Source organism: Leucoraja erinacea, chromosome 2, assembly GCF_028641065.1.
Source record: "Leucoraja erinacea ecotype New England chromosome 2, Leri_hhj_1, whole genome shotgun sequence".
Classification (NCBI taxonomy): domain Eukaryota; kingdom Metazoa; phylum Chordata; class Chondrichthyes; order Rajiformes; family Rajidae; genus Leucoraja; species Leucoraja erinaceus.
In genome coordinates this window covers 52,581,106-52,604,336 of record NC_073378.1, presented here as the reverse complement: position 1 = coordinate 52,604,336, position 23,231 = coordinate 52,581,106, and the positions used below count along the sequence as shown (strand labels likewise).

Genomic DNA, 23,231 nt, shown 5'->3' with positions numbered 1-23,231 from the left:
TGTTGAGATGACCATTCTTATTATTGCTACAGCCTGTTCTTCTGTTGCTTTTCACAGGGGAGCTTAGAAACACAACGTCACAGCAACGCAACTCTGGTGTCCTGATGTTGTTCTTTCTCTCTATAAGTACTTTCCTTCTGCTTCCATTGCTCTCAGCTTCTCTTTGCCTATAATTCTTGTTTTCTTGTTCCCGACTTTTCTTTCCTGTTGGATATACATTGGTAAGTGGTGCTGCTAGTGAGGAGGGGGCTTCTTACTAGTGTCCATGCTTTGTGAGGAGTGGGTGCAAATAGGGTAGATGGGGTGTTGGGGTGGTAGGAAAGTATATCATTTGATGGTTCTGGTATATACCTGATATTTTTACCTTGTTAGTCCTTCTGCCATTTCTTGGACTATCCCCCTTGGTTAGATACTCCGCCACTTCAACCTGGACTTCCACTGTTACGCCGATGACACCCAGATCTACCTCGGCACCAAATCCCCCCATAACCCCCCCTCTCCCATATCAACTCCTGTTTGTCAGCTATAAAAACCTGGATGCAACATAACTTCCTCAAACTCAACAGCGATAAGACAGAATTCCTCCTCATAGGCTCCAAAGCCACACTCAGCCAAATCAATAACCCCACTCTCACCATCGACGGCACCACTGTCTCCCCATCTCCCAAGGCCCGCAACCTTGGCGTGATCTTTGATTCCACCCTCTCCCTTGAGCCTCACATCCGCCATGTCATTAAAACCTCCTTCTTTCATCTCCGCAACATCGCCAAACTCAAACCCCCTCTCACACCTCCCGCTGCTGAAAGACTCATCCATGCCTTCATCTCCTCCCGACTGGACTATTGCAACTCGCTTCTCCTTGGCATCAGCTCCACCTACATCAACCGACTCCAACTGGTCCACAACGCAGCCGCCCGACTCATCACCCACACCAAATCCTGGCATCACATCACTGCAGTCCTCAAACAACTTCACTGGCATCCCATCTCCCACCGGATCACCTACAAAATCCTGATCCTCACCTACAAAGCCCTCCACCATCTGGCTCCCCCATATCTCACTGACCTCCTCGCCCCCTACCAACCCTCACGGTCCCTCAGATCCACATCAGCCGGTCTCCTCTCCATCCACGTCCAACCTCCGCAGTTTTGGGGACAGAGCCTTCTCCAGGGCAGCTCCCAGGCTCTGGAACTCCCTCCCCCAACTGATCTGCAATTCCGTGACCCTCACCATCTTCCAGTCCCGCCTCAAGACCCATCTCTTCACCTCTGCCTATCCTTAGCCCCACATCCCCCTCCCTTTTCATCTGTGCATTAATTGCCTCATATTGTGTTTTAAATTGTATTCTGTCTTTACTTTGTGTACTAGTCATGTCTCTACTATTTATTTCATTCCCCTTACATGTTTTTCCTCTACCTGCTAAATTTTTGTAAGGTGTCCTTGAGACGCTTGAAAGCCGCCCATAAATAAAATTCATTATTATTATTATTATCTATATTTTCTGGTTATATAAAATTGGAGGAAAGTGAGGGATGGAGTGAGCCACTAAAATAGGATTTAGTAAAGGCACGACCATTGGCATTATATCGATTACAGATTATATCGAATAAAGATGTTTTGGCTCCGCATTTACCAAGATAGAGATGGAAAGTGAATTGCATGGTACTGGTATAGTAGGCTGCAGTACTATAAAGAGAATATGGTTACTGAAGCAGCTGTGTCAACTTGCTAATCCCGGGGGAGAATGAGATCTCTCAAGTAATGCTTAGAGAACACAGGCAGGAAGTTACAGGAACTCTGGCACAGAACTTCCAGAAATCATTGAATCATGGCAAGGTGCCCGAGGACAGGAGAAAAGCAGATGTTACGCCGACTTAAAAGAAAGTGGCAAAAAGTGGTTCAGGAAACCATAGTTTGCTGAATCTAATTTCCACTATAGATATAGTTATGGAAATCCTACTGAAAGATCATAGTGCATCTGGATAGAAAGAAATTAAGTCATGCAGAAATCATGTTAATCAAAAGGGTGTTCTAAAAAGGTCTTGTCAGTTAAATGTATTAGATTTCTTTGAAGGTAAAGCAGAGTACTTGACAGAGTACCTAAATAATAACCATATAACCATATAACAATTACAGCACGGAAACAGGCCATCTCGACCATTCTAATCCGTGCTGAACACATATTCTCCCCAAGTCCCATATACCTGCGCACAGACCATAACCCTCCATTCCTTTCCCGTCCATATAACAATCCAATTTATTTTTAAATGATAAAAATGAACCTGCCTCCACCACCTTCACTTAAGCTCATTCCACACAGGCAACATTCTAGTAAATTTCCTCTGTACTCTCTCTATTTTGTTGTCATCCTTCCTATAATTGGGCGACCAAAATTGTACACCATACTCCAGAATTGGCCTCACCAATGCCTTGTACAATTTTAACATTACATCCCAACTTCTATACTTAATTATCTGATTTATAAAGGCCAGCACACAAAAGCTTTCTTTACCACCCTATCTACAAGCTTTCAGGGAACTCTTTATTCCCAGACCCTTGTCTATTCTTCATGAGATTTACCATGCCCTATTTTTCAGCCAAGATCTTCCAGCAAAACTGGCATCTGCCATCTTTCTGTAAACTTTGAAAATCTACTTCATTATCCACAACCTCACCTATCTTAATCTCATCTGCATACTTACTAATCCAATTTACCACACCATCATCCAGATCATTGATGTACATGACAAACAACAGTGGACCCAACACAGATCCCTGTGGCACCCCACTAGTCACTGACCTCCAACCTGACAAACAACCATCCACCATTACTCTCTGGCATCTCCCATTCAGCCACTGTTGAATCCATCTTGCTACTCCACCATTAATACCCAACCATTGAACCTTCTTAACCAACCTTCCGTGAGGAACCTTGTCAAAGGCCTTACTGAAGTCCATATATACAACATCCACTGCTTTACCCTCATCAATTTCCTGAGTAACCTCTTCACAAAATTCAAGAAGATTAGTCAAATATGACCTTCCAGGCACAAATCCATGTTGACTGTTCTTAATCAGACCCTGTTTATCCAGATGCTTATATATATTATCTCTAAGTATCCTTTCCATTAATTTGCCAACCACTGACGTCAAACTAACAGGTCTATAATTGCTAGGTTTACTCTTAGACCCCTTTTTAAACAATGGAACAACATGCGCAGTACGCCAATCCTCCGGCACTTCCCGTTTCTAATGACATTTGAAATATTTCTATCATAGCCCCTGCTATTTCTACACTAACTTCCCTCAATGTCCTAGGGAATATCCTGTCCGGACCTGGAGACTTATCCACTTTTATATTTCTCCAAAGTGTCAGTACTTCCTCTTCTTTGTATCTCATAGTTTCCATAGCTACTCTACTTGTTTCCCTTACCTCACATAATTCAATATCCTTCTCCTTGGTGAATACCGAAGAAAATAAATTGTTCAATATCGTCCCCATCTCTTTTGGCTCTGCAGATAGCTGTCCACTCTGTCTCTCTAATGGACCAATGTTATCCCTTGTTATCCTTTTGCTATTAATATAGCTGTAGAAACCCTTTGGATTTACTTTCACCTTACTTGCCAAAGCAATCTCATATCTTCTTTTAGCTTTTCTAATTTCTTTCTTACTTGACAGGCAGAAGGCAAGAGACATGACCTTACATTTCAAGATTTTTAATGTATTTTCATGTGAGGTCCCATAGAAAGCAAGGTCATTTGTTTGAGATTGAAAGTCAATGTACATTATATCAACAATGCCCGGCCCCATATATGTCAACAATGTCCTGCCCCCAACTCTTTTAGCTTATCCCCCAACGATCTGTCTGAAGAAGGGACCCAGTCCGAAACCTCGTCTATCCATGTTCTCCAGAGATTCTGCCTGACCTGCTGAGTTGTTCCAGCACTTTCTGCCCCCCCCCCCATTAAAAACAGGTTTGAGCACAACAGGAGTGTGGTGTTCATTCCTGATTCCCCCAGTTTCGGAATGATTTGAAGTATTCAGAGTGTACAGTAAAGATTTCATCCATGCTGTTATATTGGTCTATTGTCCCATGTACTGGGATACAGTAGAAAACCTTGTTCGCATACTATCCAGGTTGTCAAAAAAACATGCAAACTTGATTACAATAAAAAAAACATACATCAGTACAGCAGGTAGTGTTAAGAGAAAGGACGCAATGCAGTATTACAGCTCTTGACAAAGAGCAAATTAAAAAAATGTAAAATCCGCAACAACCTACATTGGAATCCACAAGAAAACACCCCTTAGCTTACGAAACATGCGTTCAAGAGTCTGATAACAGTGAGGAAGGAGCTGGCTGCTCTGAATCCAAGCTGTGATACATCCTGAAAGAAAGCTTTCTCTTGTGCATCTACAGAAATTGATAAGAGTTATTTGAGACTTGCAGAATGTCCTTAGTCTTCTGAGGAAGAGGTGCCATTGATGTGCTCACTTGAACCAGGACAGATTGTTGGTGAATCCTATGCTTGGACTTTGAAGATTTTGACCATCTCCACTTCATCACCATTGATGTAGTGTCAAGTCAAGAGTGTTTTATTGTCATAAGTCCCAGATGGGACAATGAAATTCTTACTTGCTGCAGCACAACAGAATATGTGAATATGTAAACATAGTACATAACGGGGGAAGAGAAAAAAATGTCAATAAATACCAAATATAGTGCAATAATAATATAGTATTTTTGTAGTTTAGAGCTCAGAGCTTATTTGTTGTTGTGTTTAATAGCCTGATTGCTGTAGTGAAGAAGCTGTTCCTGAACCTGGACGTTACAGTTTTCAGGCTTTCTTCCTGATGGCAATGGTGAAATGAATGTGTGGCCAGGATGGTGTGGGTCTTTGATGATTTTGGCTGCATTTTTGAGGCAGCTACTACGATAGAAATTCTCACGTTCTCATGCTGATGACAGGAGTTCTCAAGCTCAAAAAAATACTTTTTTTATATTTATACATATATAAATAAATAGCCACACTCCTCCACACTCACCAATGAGAATAGTTTTCTGTCGGCGGGTCTCCCGTAAAGAAGGAGCAATTTGATTGGCTTAAGCTATTTAAAATGGCAATGTAGACAAAAATGCTGGAGAAACTCAGCGGGTGAGGCAGCATTTATGTCTGAGTTTGACCCTTCTTCACACTCAAGCATTTCACCATCATTTATGTCTACCGCTTTAGAAGGATGAGATTCCCTCTCATCCTTCTAAACTCCAGAGTGTACAAACCCAGCTGCTCCATTCTCTCAGCATATGACAGTCCCGCCATCCCGGGAATTAACCTTGTAAACCTATGCGGCACTCCCTCAAGTCAAGTCAAGTCAAGTCAAGTTTATTTGTCACATACACATACGAGATGTGCAGTGAAATGAAAGTGGCAATGCTCGCGGACTTTTGTGCAAAAGACAAACAACAAAACAACAAAACAACCAAACAAATTATAAACACAATCATAACACACATATTCTTTTACATAATAAATAATGGAAGGAAAAACGTTCTGTAGAGTTAGTCCCTGGTGAGATAGGCGTTTACAGTCCGAATTGCCTCTGGGAAGAAGCTCCTTCTCAACCTCTCCGTTCTCACCGCATGGCAACGGAGGCATTTGCCTGACCGTAGCAGCTGGAACAGTCCGTTGCAGGGGTGGAAGGGGTCTCTCATGATTTTGTTTGCTCTGGAGTTGCACCTCCTGTCCCTCAATAGCAAGAATGTCCTTCCTCAAATTAGGGGACCAAAACTGCACACAATACTCCAGGTGTGGTCTCACTAGGGCTCCGTACAACTGCAGAAGGGCCTCTTTGCTCCTATATTCAATTCCTCTTGTTATAAAGGCCAACATGCCATTCGCTTTCTTCACTGCCTGCTGTACCAGCGTGCTTACTTTCATATTTGTAAAATACACCGTATAGGTCAGGGATGCCCAATTGCAATGAATAATCCACATCATTCTCCCAAGGACATCAAAAGTGGGCAATTCAATGTGAAGTTGTTTATAAATTATTTACAATGGTTCAGTCAGTGAGGTTTTGGAATGGTGATTTATGGCATTGTCATGACTGGATCTTGCACAGGACCCAAGTTATTAGTGAACAGATGTATATAATTTAATGGCAATTAGAATTAACCTTTGAAAGGTATGCAAAGTTGGAAATGTTGCATATTTTGCATCTGAATTTGTCTTTTGAATAAACCAGACCACCTTGGTATCTTAATGATGGAAATTAGATAATGATGTAAAATATCATGTCACTGGGCTGGAAAGATGGCCATTATTTGGTTTATTTTGCCACAAGCAACGTGGTGTTGATGTTTACCAGAATTGCAGCTAATTTAAAGCCCTGCAGTCAAGAAATATTTCAGTTGCATTTCAGTGGCAATCTATAGCCGAGAGGCATTCAATTATAGAAATAATTAACAGATTAACAAAGATGGTTTTGGTAATAATAGGTCATTTGGAATCTGACGGTTCTGGTATTTACCAGCCTGCATGTTTTCTCAATTAGTTGCCACAATGTAATTGGCCTTGAATTCATACAGCTTCATTTCTACTGTAGTCCTGTAGAAAATTAGGAATAGTCAATAGTTGCAAGCATTTTAGCACCAAAATGTTGCTGGTTTTTAAAGTAAACTAGACCAAGTGCAGGGTCTGCTCCCCCAATTGGTGTGATTCCCCCAACCCAATATTCCACCATGCACCCGTCTCCTCCAATGGAACTGAAGCCGTTGCCAAATGTAAGTTTCCAACACTCCCCTGCCCCCCTCAATTGCACCTCCCCTGCCTGCTGCAGCAGTGAAAAGTTCAGTGTTCCTGTCTTGCAACATTGTTTCGAAGTGTGTTGGAAGCTGATAGGAAGGAGCAGCCGTCAACGAATCAAAAGGCAGGAAGGGATCCGTACTGCAGGCGGACGGACGGATTTGAGTTTTATATATATATAGATAGATAGATGATCTGGTAATGTGGGAGACCCCACCTCAGTCACTAAAGAAAATGTCTATTATTTAGATAATAAAATGAATATCAACAAGTGTACTTCATGTTAACTTATTCTGTTATAAAAATGGAAGCTATTGTTTTGATTGTGATATCCAAACGCATCAAGTGCTGCTCTTGAATAATATCACTGTGGCCACTTTTGCTAATGGGATGCACGTGTAGCATTGTATTTCCTACGTAACACATGATTGTGGATATTAAAATGTAACTTTCTGTGCTCATTCTCAAACCAGAGAACTTCTCTTAGGTTCACAAAAAAGCTGGTGAACCTCAGCGGGTGCAGCAGCATCTATGGAGCGAAGGAAATAGGCAATGTTTCGGGCCGAATCCCTTCTTCAGACTGAATTTCTATGATGCCTATTTACTTCGCTCCATAGATGCTGCTGCACCCGCTGAGTTTCTCCAGCTTTTTTGTGTACCTTCGATTTTCCAGCATCTGCAGTTCCTTCTTAAACAACTTCTCTTAGGTTTATTCCTTTTCTGTTGACCACTTGCAATAGATGTCAAATTTGTAGTACAATTGATGAAGAGAGATGTTTATGTACCTGAGTGTTTCAGACCTGTTCTGATTTTTTCCTGCAACACAATTCTGTTTGTTGGTCTGAACTCTTAACATTCATCTTTTCGTCTTGTCTCATGCTGCACTATTGTAGCACGATAGGTGTACATGGAATAGACAGCATGTGCCATAAGGTCACATTTCTCATGGGTAGAGAAGCCAAGATGTCTTGTATGTTTTGCAAGAGGTGGAAATTTTAGAGTAATTTACGTACTGACATACATTTGTAGCTGCTCACAAACAACTCATTTGTTATGGAACCCAACAGGGAGTGAGCTAGGCTAGAGCTATGGCTTTTTAATAAAAGCCTCTGCTGAATCTTTGGACCAGATCAGCATCAAATTCAAATATCATTAGACCCTCATGTAGAAGTAGAATGGAGTGTTATTGATTTTCTAGTTGGACACTAAGACCATTGACAGTAATTTGGAACGGATGGTATATATATGAATGTTAGCTTGTTATTGCTGTTCTGATAACACATCACAATTTTTCAAATGAGGGTCTTATGCTCTTAAATGTTAAGAGTCTCACCTGAAGAACTGTCCTGTATTTCAAAATAGGATGTGCAGATGTACCTGATGTGGCTTTAGTTCTTTGATATCAAAGATAAAGTAAAAAATATGTCCATTGAACTCAAATGGAGTCTTATTTGTTTGGTAAGCAAGTCACTTAAAGATTACATTGAGCTCCACAGGTCATAACTTCTCCAACCAGGAAACAAAAATGTTTGATGCCCCAATGATGTCACAAGGCAGTTTGAAAGAATGAGATCCATAATTCTAATCAAAAGATTGAAATACTTTACACAGCTCAAAGTCTATTAAAGAAATAAAGTCATTTTCTACATCCAATATCATACTCAGTAATAAATGGCATTTTTATAATCTCAATTTGTCAGCTTTGTGATGTAAAACACAGCCGATTCTTAAAATCTGAAATAAAAGAAGAATTGCTGGAAATACTCAGCAAGTCATACAGCAAACATCTGTGGCGAAAACAAACAGGGTTAGCATCACAGGTCTGTGACCTTCTGTTAGACGTGGTTGTTTCTGATGTAAGCTGGAAGTACTGGTTATCTGAATCGGTCAAACTCCAGAAACATCTATCAGGGAATAATGATCTGCAGTGTTTTGTATTTCATAATTTCAAGTTTTTCTTTTCCTCTCCATCTTTCATACAACCAGTTGATTCAGCCAGTAGCTTCATGCCTGTATACAATTTGTCCATGTTTGATCCAAATATTGTGCCAGTCTTGCCTTCACTTGGCATGGACCACCTATCCTCGTTGGCACATATCCAAACCTAAGATAAGCAGAAATGGTCAGGGTCCAAGGCATTAAACCCAGACTGATAACTGTGGTGGGCCACGTGAGCAACCGTGGGAATTCAGCGAGAAGGGCTGCGAAAGGTTGCTGGATCGCAGCTACCTCGTCGAGTTGCTGTTGGGGCGTGAATGGGTTGCGCAGCTTGGCAGGGCACAGGTCCGACACTGGAACCATTCACCTGCCTTGCATATCGACTAGCAGGGAGAACGAACGCAAGAAATCGGCCCCCAATATCGGCTGGGCGACGTCAGATATGGTGAACCTCCACCTATACGGGTGGGAGTCGAAATTTAAGTCCAGGGTCTGCGTACCGTAAGTGCGAATGTCGCTCCCGTTAACGGCCGAGAGGACAGGTCCTACCTTACCTACGCGGGTATCTCGGGCAGTCGGCGGCAGGATGCTGGCTATGGCACCAGAGTCGACCAGGAAACGGTGGCCGGAGTTGTTATCATGGACGTAGAGGCGTTCGTTTGGGCCGATCGCGTTCACCTCTATGGGCGATCGGCCGAGGCATTTCCCTGAAATGAACAGGGGCTTCGGCATCTTGGGGATTCTACGCCGTAGCGGAGATGGTAGTAGCAGCAACGTCGTCGGCTGTACACCTCCGGTAGCGGCGATGCTTCTTGAGTGCTGGGCTGGACCTGCTCTTCCTCCCGGTGTCGTCTTAGTTGCACCCACGCCGTGGCGATGCTTCTTGAGTGCTGGGCTCTCTCTGCGAGGTGCTGGGGGTCGCTGAAATCAGCCCCGGCGAGCATCAGATGGACTTCGTCTGGCATCTGCACTAAGGACATCTGTTCAATGAGCAGACAAGGGCGGTGCCCATCCATCAGGACCACCATGTCGTCAGGATGATGGATGGCCGCCGGTCGCCAACACTGTCCATATGCAGGATCTTCGCCACCCTGTCTCTACGGCTGAGACCGAAGGTATGGAGCAGCAGGGCCTTCAAACCTTTGTATTTTGCGATCGTCGGCGGGTCTCTGATGCACGGCAACAGCATCGAGGCACAGTCCTGTGGCAGAGCTCCTACTACATGAAAGTACATCGTGTCGTCTGCAATAATGCGGTGCAGATGGAACTGTGCCTCAACATGGGTGAACCACACCTGAGGTTGGTCTGGCCAAAATGAAGGTAATTGGAAGCCCGGTGAGCCCTGCATCGTGCCGGCCGATTCTGCAGGAACGTAGTCTTCCTGCATGATCTTCTTTGTCTAACGACAGCTAGACAGGTCGGGGGGGGTCACCAATTTGGTGGATGTAAGAACGGCAACCAAGTTTTTGTGAACTTATTTATTCAAGAAATTACTCTTTGGTTTACAGGTCATCACAAACACGTCTGACCACAACGGTGGTCAGCTACACAACTGTGGCGCTAAAGCAAAACCACGTGAAAACTGCAGCCCCTCCCGAGTCACGTGACCGCAGCTTCCGAACGCCGAGTTCGATACCTGCGTGCGCCAGCAGGCGCCGCTACAATATATTTTTTATGTTCAGCCTTGGATTTTGGATTAAAATCAATTAAACACGGGCATGAGACATTATAAAATTCCTCGGAAGGAATATGTTTTCACCACTTTCCATTTGTGTACGTTCAGTGTAATGTTGAATTTTGTTTGAGAATCTGTAGAATGTCCATTTAGAAAATGAAGTCTTGTCTATTCTGATAGAGCTTTGAACTTTTAGGAGGTTGTGAGGGAAGCAATTTGTCCAGGCATGCCCAAAACGTTGTCTTAAACAGGGCACTTCAAGTTCCAGCACAGACAGGAGCCAAGCTATGTAAACAATGTTCTGCCTGGCTGGCATTCAAACCACAGATATGATCTGGGTGCTTTAGTTGCAGTGTTAGTGCATCCAGTGATTTGTTTGTGCTGTAGCTACTGTTCAGACTCACTAAAAATCTCACTCCCTCCATACCCCTCTGCAGTTGCCAATGGACCTGCTAGGTATTTCCAGCATTTTCAGGGGGGTGGGCTGGTTTCAAATTGCCACATCTATAGTTTTTGTTGCATTTTGATATCGTAAAACTTGTTTGGCTTATTACATAGCATTAAACCCCTGTCTCATGGTGCGAGTCCACCCACGAGTGATCCCGAGTTTAAAACAAATCAAACTCGTGGTAATCACGTAGAGTTAACGTAGTAGGAACGTCGGAACTCGTAACGCTAACGGCAGGCACTCGGGAAACTTGTTAACTCGTGGAAATCTTTCATCATGTTGAAAGATTTTCACCAGTCAAATTTACTCTTGAAGTAAACATTTAAAATTTTTAAACTCAATGTAAGAACGTAAGTAGCCCGTGAGTTTACCGTAGTGACTCGTGAGTCTACCGTGGGCACTTTTTAACTCAGCGGGACAGGCAGCATCTCTGGAGAGAAGGAATGGGTGACGGGATGACTTTTCAAAAATTCTGCTGCGTCTTTGTGTTACTCCAGCACTGTGTGTTCACTTTTTGTCATCTGTCACCAGCATCTGCCCTTTCTTGTGTATGACATTATTTGTATCCGTGGTAGTTGATTGTCGCTCCCTTCAGTTTCCCAGGGGTCAGGATGGGGGGGGAAGATGCTGCCTAGTGACGATCTTATTTATCCAACGAGTCACGCTCTCTTTAAGGATTAATTTCTAAATAACCCACCAATTTCTCTTCATTCGCTGTTATATCCGAGAACTGCTCCAGGTGAACTCCTGGATTTGATTTTTTTTCCTCCCAGGGGTAAAATAAAAAACAAATTCACTTATAGCACCAGGGGTGGGGTAGAGGCGTACGACCAACAAACGGGGCGATATGATCCAGAATTAGTAAAATAAAACAAAAATTGGAGTACTGAATAATGGCTAAGATTTGAGAGGTGCAGGAAGGAACAGCATATGCTGGTTTAAACCGAAGATAGGCTCAAAAAGCTTGGGTAGCTCAGCGGGACAGGCAGCATCTCTGGAGAAAAAGAATGGGCGAGATTTTGGGTCGCGTCCTTTCTTCAGACTGCAGTCTGCAGTCGCCTAGTCCATTTCTCCTTAAAGAGACTAACTCGTTGGATAAATGAGATTGTCATTAGGCAGCATCCCGCCCCCCCTTGTCCCTCCCCCCTGGGAAACTGAAGGGAGCGACAATCAACTGCCACAGATACAAATAATGTCATACACAAGAAAGGGCAGATGCTGATTGACAAAAAGTGAACACACAGTGCTGGAGTAACACAAAGACGCAGCAGAATTTTTGAAACGTCATCCCGTTACCCATTCCTTCTCTCCAGAGATGCTGTCTGCCCCGCTGAGTTAAAGAGTGCCCATGGTAGACTCACGAGTCTCTACGGTAAACTCGCGGGCTACTTACGTTCTTACAACGAGTTTAAAAATGTTTACTTCAAGAGTAAATTTGACTCATGGAAATCTTTCATCATGTTGATAGATTTTCACGAGTTAACAAGTTTCCCGAGTACCTGCCGTTAGCGTTACGAGTTCTGACGTTCTCGCTATGTTAATTCTACGTGATTACCACGAGTTTGATTTGTTTTAAACTCAGGATCACTCGCGGGTGGACTCACACCGTGAGACAGGGATTTTAGTCAGATCATTGGAGGTGAATTCTCATGTGTCCTGTTAAGTCTGGAGTGGGAATCAAGGACAGAGGTTTGAACTGACAGCAAAATAATGGGTAGTCTTCCTCCAATGATTCCCATTTCAATTTGTTCTGTTGTCAAACCTTACGCAATACCAGCTTGAACCTGTGTTTATGTTACAATTGTCATGTCTCTCACTTGCTGTGGACACAGTGATACGCACATGTGACATAGATTCAAATAAGAGTTATTACTATAACGTCATAAAAATATGTTTTTCCAGGATCAGTTCCAACAGAAGTGATTTATAACGTAGTATGCTATCAAATGAATGATGAGAAATTTGCTTTAGGCTGATACTTACTTCATTTTTTTCTTGTTATTGCAGTTTGTTCCGGAAGTGAAAACAAGCTAACGATTCTGTCTAATGTTAAAGACCATTACAACAATCTTCGCAAGACTTACAATGCTTGTGAGGTAGTGATGGGCAATCTGGAAATAACCTTCCTGGAGTCACATCATGATGTTTCCTTCCTTCAAGTAAGGGTCCTTGTTTATGAAGTTTACTCTCAAGGTTGTGAGCAGCCATTTATTTTGCTGTTCGAAGAACTTGCCTATCCGATGGCCACATATCATTTACCCTTTCCATCTCAGGTTTGTTTTCCCTACCCCAACCCATTCTTCCTGGTCATTCCTGTCATGTGTCTCACATCACTTGAGAGGATAAATGAGGTTTAAAAGCTTTGGCATAGCACTGGAAAGCCAGCCTTGATTATCAAGTCAAGTCAAGTCAAGTTTCTTTGTCACATACACATACGAGATGTGCAGTGAAATGAAATTGGCAATGCTCGCGGACTTTTGTGCAAAAGACAAACAACAAAACAACCAAACAAATTATAAACACAATCATAACACACATATTCTTTTACTATGCAGCCTCTGATGTGCGGCTGGAAACAGAGATTTTCTTACGCAGCCTGGGTTATCCGTATAAGGCAGGATCTTGTCTTTTTATAGGTTGCAATAACAAAAGTCATCCAATATACTTAACCATATAACCATATAACAATTACAGCATGGAAACAGGCCATCTCGACCCTTCTAGTCCGTGCCGAACACGTATTCTCCCCTAGTCCCATACACCTGCATTCAGACCATAACCCTCCATACCTTTCCCGTCCGTATAACTATCCAATTTATTTTTAAATGATAAAAACGAACCTGCCTCCACCACCTTCACTGGAAGCTCATTCCACACAGCCACCACTCTCTGAGTAAATAAGTTCCCCCTCATGTAGATAAGTAAATGTTCCGCATCTGCTGTTATTATTTTTAGAGTAGTGCATTTAATCTCTCTGTGCTGATTTCCACTGTAATCAATATACCATTATTAAGGAATATAAGCAGTAGTTTTGATCATAAGGTCCAGAGCTGTTTGGATTACCATATTCTTACTTCACTTGTCTTTACATTTCTTCACAGTAGAAGCTATTTTCCATGCAGCAGCCCTCATGAATCCAAATCTATTTGATTTGCAAGACTTTCATGCACCTTGCACGTTTGGTCTTATCTCAATCCTCAGTTCGACATGATCTCTCTATATGTGGAGACTAATGGCTTTATCACCAGTTGCCGGGGTATCTGGAAGTGTTAGTTTGGTTCAGTTTAGTATATATTTGCTTCCCGTTTGATTGAGTTTTCAGTCCACTTCAGCAGTCAACTTACCTGATAATCCATTGTGGACTGTTGGGGTTGTTGGAATTCTTTGAGGAAGTTAATAGCAGGATAGATAAAGGACAGTCAGTGGCCGTTGTTTACCTGGATTTTCAGGAGACCTTTGATGAGGTGTTGGAGTTGAGGCTGCTAAAGAAGATGAGAGCCCGTGGTATTACATGGATAGAAGATTGGCTGAACGGCAGGAGGTAATGAGTGGGAATAAAGGGGCTTTTTCTGGTTGGCTGCCAGTGACTCACGGTGTTCTGGTGCTGGGTCCATTACACTTCATGTTGTATATCAATAATTTGGATAAGGGAATTGAAGGTTTTGTGGCAAAGTTTTGTGACATGAAGATAGATGGAGGGGCAGGTAGTGTAGAGAAAGCATGACCTTTGCAAAAGGACTTGGACAGGTTGTGAGAGTGGGCAAAGAAGTGTGGAGTCAAACATTTTGATAGTAGGAATAATGGCGTAAACTATTTTCTAAATTGGGAGAGGATTCCGAAATCAGATGTGCAAAGGGACTTGGGAGTGCCGATGCGGATTCCCAAAAGGATAATTTGCAAGTTGAATAGGTAGAAAGGAAGGCAAATATAGTTGTAGCATTTATTTCAAGAGGACTACAGTATAAAAACAGGGATGTGATGCTGAGGCTTTAAAAGTCAGAACACATTTGAGTATTGTGAGTTTTGGGTTCCATATCAGAGGAAGGACATGCTGGCAATGGAGCGGTCTACAGGAGGTTTATGAGAATGATCTCGAGGATGATTGGTGTAACATATGATATGCGTTTGACGGCACTGGACCTATACTTGTTGGAGTTTAGAGGGATGAGGGGGGACCTGATTGAAACTTAACGAATAGTGAAAGACCTGGATAGAGTGGATGAGCAGAGCATGTTTCCACTCGTGGGAAAGTCTCGAACCAGAGGGCATAGATAATCCATTGTGGACTATTGACTAAAAGTATGTACCTTTAGCAAAGAGCTGAGGAGGAATTTCTTCAGTCAGAGGGTAGTGAATCTGGAATTCATTTCCACAGATAGCTTGTGGAGCCCAAATCATTGAGTATTTTTAAAGCAGAGATCGACTGATTTTTGATTGGTAAGGATGTCACGGGTTATGGGGAGAAGGCAGGAGAATGGGGATTGGAGGGACAGATAGATCGGCCATGCTTGAATGGTGGAGTAGACCCGATAGTCCAAATGGCCTAATTCTGCTCCTACGACCTATGAACTTATGACTATTACGTTTAATCAAAAGTAATTTTGAACTCCAAATATATATTACATCCATAGAGTTTTATTTGTTTGTACAGCCTGTCATCTCCTCAAACACCCTTCAGGAAATTGTCAGACCTGTCTATGAATTGATATATTACTATAAACATCCTTAGGGATTATGTACATAACGGACAAGTAATTTTCCAATGCAATTCTTTGTAGTTTGGCAAAACAAAAAGAGTGGATAGTCTGCCCAAAAAACTATTATTTTCCAAACCATTTGCTGACATTTCTATATGCTATATTTCTCAAATATAAGGTGAAATGCGATTATGGTAATATTCCTGGCCAGCTCTTCATATGGTCCAGAGACAAATCTATATGGACCAAATGCCACTGAATCCCTTAATGATGCCCATGTCTGAAATTTATATCATTTTAATATCATTTCTTCTCCTTGTGTGAAAACTTAAATGGGATTGTTACATTTATAAGCTATTTGTTGCTTAAGTTATACAGAAGTTTTCCTCCTGGCTTAACTTTGTTCCCCATTGTAGTTCACCACATTGATTTCCTAATCTCTGATTCTATTTTGATATCATCACAAATCTACAGTTTTGCACTTTATCCCATTGCTTCCTCTTACGCCCACAATTATAACCCTCTGCCCCACCCGCTCATTCCCCCCTGTCACCAGTGTGTGATTCTAACTTTCTCCTTAATGTAAGGGTATAACATCTGAAAGAACAATTCTTCCCTTACCAACACTGTCACATTGCAAATCTGTGGTAGAGGAACATGATACATTATGAAGTGATCATCCACTACAATATTGGAAATAGATTTGCATTTTATCAATGTGTTATAGCAACAATAACCATTGTTAAAATGTAATACATTTATAAAAGTCTTAACATTGGCTTTGGGGTGTTATTGCCTTAAACAGCTCCAGAGCGTTTTATTGGGTCTGGCACCATGCACTTCTAAGAAATTTAACAGCGCGCAATCTCATGTGAATTCTTCATTGATCACTATTTAATTTCCTCGTTATCATTTCTACACTTAAAAAAAATACATTAACCAGTAATCCAAGTTCAGCAAATTATTATGTAAAGATAATTCAAATTAGGTTTGGACTCGCTCCATTCATTCTCAGTGGAAACTTCACATGCTGATTCATTTTCTATGACATTACAGATTCCCTGGGGCTCTTTATTGCCTCCTGCTCTGCCCTGGCTCCATCTGAATGATCTCTTTAAATCAACATCTGATCGCGTGCTCTTTGGGTGATGATTCCACTCTACGTGCATCATCTTCCATTGCAGGTTGTCCTCTCACAATGCAACGACTGATATTCAACACTGGAGGCAAATAGTCCTATTGCTGTCAATTATTCACAGTTCTCTCACCAAATACTACACATCTCTTATCTTTTTGAATGGTTGGCTAGCGGTTCCCCTCGGCTAAAAGTAATTCACAAAAGCGTGGTAATTCTCTTTTGTTTTGTTTCCTTTTATTCTATATCTTCCACATATCCCCCTTCTAAGAATGTGATTGTTTTTAAATACCCTTGCCACTTAATTTCTTTACAAAACAAGATGGTAATTTTTGTTTTTCATTGAATTAACTTTGATCTCTGATATTGATCACTGTTTCTCAGTGCATGGACAGAGGTGCTTCACTTTACAATGAACAAAGGAAAGTAAAATTAGCAGAATTCCCTACTTTTGATCTCAATGCAGTGGGGTTTTTTTGGAAGTGCTTGTGTCTGTGTGTCAGGGGAAACCAATGTGATGTCTAGCTGTGAAAATCTTATGGTTAAATAACTTCCCACTTCACAAGCAAATGATGGGAATTTGTGACATTGTGGCAGATTGCACAGAGATTGAGTAAGAAATATATGCCTGCAAGATGGCAGGAGAAAAATCAGAAAAGTAAGTCACCATATGAGTATGTATGAATAGACATGAATATTTCATCTTTAGAATTTGTCTGCCCCTATATTGCAATTTGAAATATGCATTGCCAGAGGCTCCAGAATACTTCCAACATCCTGATAAATTACTTTACTACTCCTTCACACATGATAAGTGTTCCTTTCATTTGCAGAGTATTCAAGAAGTTTCAGGTTATGTCCTCATCGCCCTCAACAAAATTTCAAGGATCCCGCTGCAGAATCTTCGGATAATTCGAGGTCATCGGCTTTACGAGGATAAGTTTGCCCTTGTCATTTTATCAAATTATCAGCGGAAAAAGACCGCGCTCACTGAGCTACATTTACAAAACCTCACAGGTTTGTTTAACACTTATTTTATGCAAACTAAAGGGTGTATTTTTGCAATGATTTATAATATTTTATTGTTTGTAGAATCTCTGGAAGATTACAGCATAAAATTAGTTACTTGGGTCTCTGGGAGATCTATGTAATAGCAATCCAACTAGTCCCAATCCTCCAGTCTCTCCTTGGAGTGCAGCAAATCCTTCCCTCTCAGGTACCTATCTATTTCCTTTGGGAATGTCATGACTGATGACTGGCACTGCACTTCGATCGCCGGAACCGTATGGAGTTATGCGGAGCTGGTCCCGACATCGCGCGGGGCTCCGAAAAACTGACTGTGTTCAAAAACTCCGTGCGGCAACGGCCTGCCGGCCCGCAGCCGCCTCGACGCCATACGCACCACCTCGACAGGCGTGCGCAGCGTCTTGACGCTGTACGTCACGCGCGAACATCCCGCGGGCTTTGCTCGAACTTCACATCACTCACTCGACCTCCGTGCAGCCCCCGCTTCCGGTTTGGTCGCGCTCGCAGCATGCAGGCGCATGCTGGTGGGACCGGCCCTGTACGGGGAACACACGACCTCCATGTGGCCCCCGCTTCCGGGTTGGTCGCGCTTGCCGCATGCAGGTCGCATGCTCGTGGGACAGGCCCTTAAGTGAATTTAATTTTAGACAAAGAGTGGAAATGAGTCTCTTAAGAGTAATGGAGGACGAAAGGAAAAATAACTTTACTTTCAAATCCTTATGTGGCCATTGTTTGAATAATGTATTTATTTTTATCTTTCAGAAATTTTATCTGGCACAGTGAAAATTACGTCCAACCCTCAGCTTTGTTACTTACAAACGATTCATTGGGATGACATTTTGGACAATGCCTCAGCATCTAATATGGCTACACACTTCACTGAAAAGAATTGTAAGAAATAAGTTCAATCTTACCATTTAATTGTAAAATAATTTGATAGTTTGTTATATTAAAACAGAAAACTAGTTTATTTTATATTTTACCAACTCTGCAGCATAGACATTCATCAATTTAAAGATTTGTTTCATCTTGTAATCTGCTATTGTTCATTTATCTGCAACTGAGTATTTGTGACGAAACTAGAGTATAAATTTTATTTCTGTAGCTGAAAATTGATTTATTACATTCTCCTTTGCGCCACAATCATTAGTAATTGTGCAACATTATTTCTAATGAGTGGTTAACATGCTGCTTTCTGACTGTTTCCCTTCATGGAAAATTGCAGAACCACATAGAAGAGCCGTCTCTGGTGTTCCTTATTTACAGATGTATCTCAGCACTTAGCAATGATCATGAATATTGTGAATAGAGAAGGTGGAAGGTACCAAAGATCTTATAGCTTCGCTATAAGATCTTTGGAAGGTACCACCAAGGAACAGGATCTAGAGGAGAATGGGTGGAAAGTAGTAAGAAATACTAAGGCAGAGACTGTCAGTGGTGGGTACAGGACATGGCAGAAAATGAGCAAATGTCAGCAGTGCACAAAACAATGAAGAGAATCGTGGAGTCACAGTGGAAGAAAACATGGATAGTTGTAGATCTTGTGGTTTGGGATGGAGTGGGTGACGGGATATGCAAAACATCACAAATGTGTTGGGCAAGTTGGCTGAACTGAGGATCAGTGTCTGTTCATTATTGTTTGTGAATCTATTATTTACAGCAGTCAAAGATTAGCGAGACAACACTGGGAGAGTTGGAGAGCTAATGTTTGGAACAGGGAGTGATGCAGGGCCCGTGTGGAGATTGGCAAGAGTCCAGATTCAAGAAGAGGATAGTATTTTGGTTCTAGGTCAAAGTAACAGCAGTAATATCAAAGGAAGAGCCCAGGCACTAGAAACATGGATGCAGGAGAACTGAGGAAGGGGATCTTACTGCTGTCAGAGGTTGGCGAAGATTGTACTGGCCAAAAGAATGGGTTAAGTAGGATAATATACAAAATAATAACATATTTAATCAGGACGAGCAAAGGGAACAAATTGTGAAAGCAAGTGGTGAAGAAATTGAAAAAAAATGAAAATTTGCAGAATTAACCATTCTCTGGAGGTTATCGTGAACATGGGCAATATATTCCACATTATAAAGGATTCTGAGAACAACGTGATAGATTAAGAAGGCTGAAGATAACAGCAACAAAAATTCACACTGTAATATAAAGCAAGGAAGCCGGAATCGAGACTCATGAGCTAGTAAAATCAATTATTTACAATTGTCCTTTGATCCAACCTTGCTTTTTAATTCAGTACCATTATTTTTTTTTGTTTGTAGGCCCCAAATGTCATTTAAAGTGTCAAAATGAAGCGTGTTGGGGTCCAGGTGTGGCGAATTGTCAAAAATGTAAGTGCTTGCTGTTTAGTTTCTAAAATGGCTTGGTAATTTCATATTTTAAAATGTAAAGATCTCGGTGTTGTTTATTACCAGATGGTCTTTAAACAATAGTCCTGCCTCAAACTTTTCTACTCTCTATAAAATCTCATTCATTACATTTCCAATATTTGCTTTCACCCTTTAGCTGTGCAAATCCCTTAATTTTAGTGATCTGCTGGTGACAGTCAAAGCAATTTATTTTTCAGTAATATTGTTACAAAGCCACAATATTTACTGGTGTTATAACACGATTCCTAGCTCAAAACGGCATCATCCATTAATGCCTTTAATCTATCATGTTTAAACTGAAACTTCAATTAATTACCAGAAAATGTGTTCAATAAATATTGATGACTCATTCTCGAAGATAGAATAGAAGTAAACCGCCCGGCTTCTCCGCAGTTCCCTGGGAGGCCTGTAGGGGCGAGTTGAGCCTACCGGGGCGCATTCCAGTGGTCGGTCGTCACCCCGGGAATCGGCGCCGCAGTTGTTCGGCAGATCCATCGGGCCAGTGCGGCTCCCCGGGACACTCCCAGCCTGAATATAAGAGTCAGAAAGTAATAATGTAGCTTTATAGAACTTTGGTTAGGCCACATTTGGAGTATTGTGTGCAATTCTGGACAGCCCATTACAGGAAGGGATGTGGAGGCTTTAGAGAAGGTGCAGAAGAAGTTTACCAGGATGCTGCCTGGGTTAGAGGCTATTAGTTGAAAGGAGAGTTTAGACTAACTTGGATGGTTTTCTCTGGAGCATCGTAGGCTGAGAGAAAATAGTTTTTAGAAAACATTTTCTTTCATCTGAATAATTAGAATTTATTTTAAAATTAGACTAGACCAAGTGCAGACCCGCTGGGTCTGTTCCCCCAATGCGTGGTTGGGGGGTGGAGGTGTGCTGCATCTTCACATGCGCACTAACCACCCCACACATACACAGGAGGGGGGTAGAGGGAGATGGGGTGGGGAGAGGGGAAGGAGGGGAGACCGCTGTGTCCCATCCCCTCAACGTGCGATTGAGGGGAGGGGGAGCCTGCGGCTTCACACGCACACTAACCAACCCATACATACACAGGGGGGGGGAGAGGGGGGTTGAGGGAGATGGGGTGGGGAGAGGGGAGAGGAGGGGGAGAGGTAGAGGAGGGGGAAGGGGGGAGAGAGAGAGGGGGGGAGAGAGAGAGAGGGGGAGAGAGAGGGGTGAATGGAGTAGGGGGGAAGAGAGTAGAGGGGAGAGAGGATGTGGGGAGAGAGGAGGTGGGGGGAGAGGAGGGGGACAGATGAGGGGAGAGAGGAGGGGATGTGGGGAGCGAGGGGGGGAAGAGAGGGGAGTAGAGGGGTGGGGGGGCAGAGGTGGAGGGGGGGGGGGAGGGGTAAGAGGGGGGGGGAAGGGAGGGGAGAGGGCCCCGTCCATTCAATGCGGGGGGGGGGGGGGGGGGTTTGCGGCGTCACACACACACTAACCAACCGCTCCCCCCACACACACACACACACACACTAACCATCCACACACAAACTAACCACCCCACACATACACTAACCACCCTCCTACACACACACACACACTGTAACCACCACCCCTTTGATATTATATTAATATTATTCATTGGTTCCTTTTACCCAATCCCCACCCTATCTCGAGGGGGAGCAAAGAGAATGGGGCAGAGAAAAGAGTGAGAGGGAGGGGGGAGAGAGAGATGAGGGGAGAGAGGGTGGAAGGCGATAAGGGGAGAAAAGGGGGGGGGGGGGAGGGGGACAGATGGGATGGAGAGGTGGGGGAGAGGCGGTGGAGAGAAAGGAAGAGGATGGGGGAGAGAGGTGGGCGGAGAGGGGGGGAGGAGAGGGGAAGATGGAGAGAGGGGTGAGGGGGGGTAGAGAGGGGAGGGGAAGGGGAGAGGAGAGGGGAAGTTGGGGAGGGGAGAGGAGAGGGGTGGGAGAGGAGATAGGGGTAGGGGAGAGAGAGAGGGGGGGGGAGAGGGGGGGTGGAGAGGGGTTAGAGAATAGGATAGCTATATCTAAGAGGGAGTTAGATGTGGCCCTTGTGGCTAAGGGGATCAGGGGGTATGGCGAGAAGGCAGGTACAGGATACTGAGTTGGATGATCAGCCATGATCATATTGAATGGCGGTGCAGGCTCGAAGGGCCGAATGGCCTATTCCTGCACCTATTTTCTATGTTTTCTAGGAGGTGGAGGGGGGGGTAGAGAGAGGGGGGGAGGGGGGGGGAGGGGGGCAGGGAGGGGGGAAGGGAGGGGAGGGAGGAGGGGTGGGAGAGAGGGGGGGGAGGGGGGGGGAGGGTAGAGATGGAGAGAGATTGGAGGGGGTAGATAGGGAGGGGGGTAGGATAACTCACTCTATTTGATTTTATTTGATTGTGCCTGCCAGGTTGATTGCATTCGTGGGACCACGTGAAAGTTCCAATCTACCACCCCTGTCCCATTGTGATGTCATATCATATGTAAATGAGATCCATTGTGATTGGACATCTGTGAGATGGGCACTGTGACATGCAGCAGCTTGATGTTTTTTGATGTTTTTTACTAAAAAAGCAGGGAAATTAATAACCAAATCTAAATGTGGAGGAGGAAAAACTCTACAGGAATATGTAAAAATGTATCCGTTACGGCAAAGGGTGGAGGATTAAATCCACAAATGCCTTAAACGATTATTCGCAAAATAGAATCCGTTACAAACTAACAAACCAACAATAGTTTTAATTGTTACTAGACCAAGTGCAGACCCATTGGGTCTGTTCCCCCAATGCGCGTTTGCGGGGGAGCGGGGAGCGGGGCGGCATGCGGCGTCACACACACTAACCACCCCCACACACACACTAACCCGCCCCCCTTGATATATTAATATTATTAACCATATAACCATATAATACCCATGATATATTCTCGAATATTCTAGTCCGTGCCGAACACATAATCTCCCCTAGTCCCATTATACCTGCGCTCAGACCATAACCCTCCATTCCCTTCCCATCCATATAACTATCCAAATTTATTTTTAAATGATAAAAACGAACCTGCCTCCACCACCTTCACTGGAAGCTCATTCCACACAGCTACACATTAATTAGCTCCTTTCACCCCATAATCGCCCTATCCACTGACGGGTAGCCCCCAACTCGCAGGTGCATCTAGAGAG

General features: G+C 43.1%; 1 protein-coding gene across 2 annotated transcripts in view; it reads left to right on the top strand.

The window, feature by feature from the left end:
- egfra (epidermal growth factor receptor a (erythroblastic leukemia viral (v-erb-b) oncogene homolog, avian)) overlaps positions 1 to 23,231 on the top strand; it is a 256,774-nt gene that overhangs the window by 149,977 nt on the left and 83,566 nt on the right. For both annotated transcript variants that reach the window (XM_055656891.1, XM_055656882.1), the window contains exons 2-5: positions 12,876 to 13,027; positions 17,534 to 17,717; positions 18,489 to 18,617; positions 19,992 to 20,060. In XM_055656891.1, the coding sequence (XP_055512866.1) occupies positions 12,876 to 13,027; positions 17,534 to 17,717; positions 18,489 to 18,617; positions 19,992 to 20,060 (534 nt within the window). The remainder of the gene's footprint in view (positions 1 to 12,875; positions 13,028 to 17,533; positions 17,718 to 18,488; positions 18,618 to 19,991; positions 20,061 to 23,231) is intronic.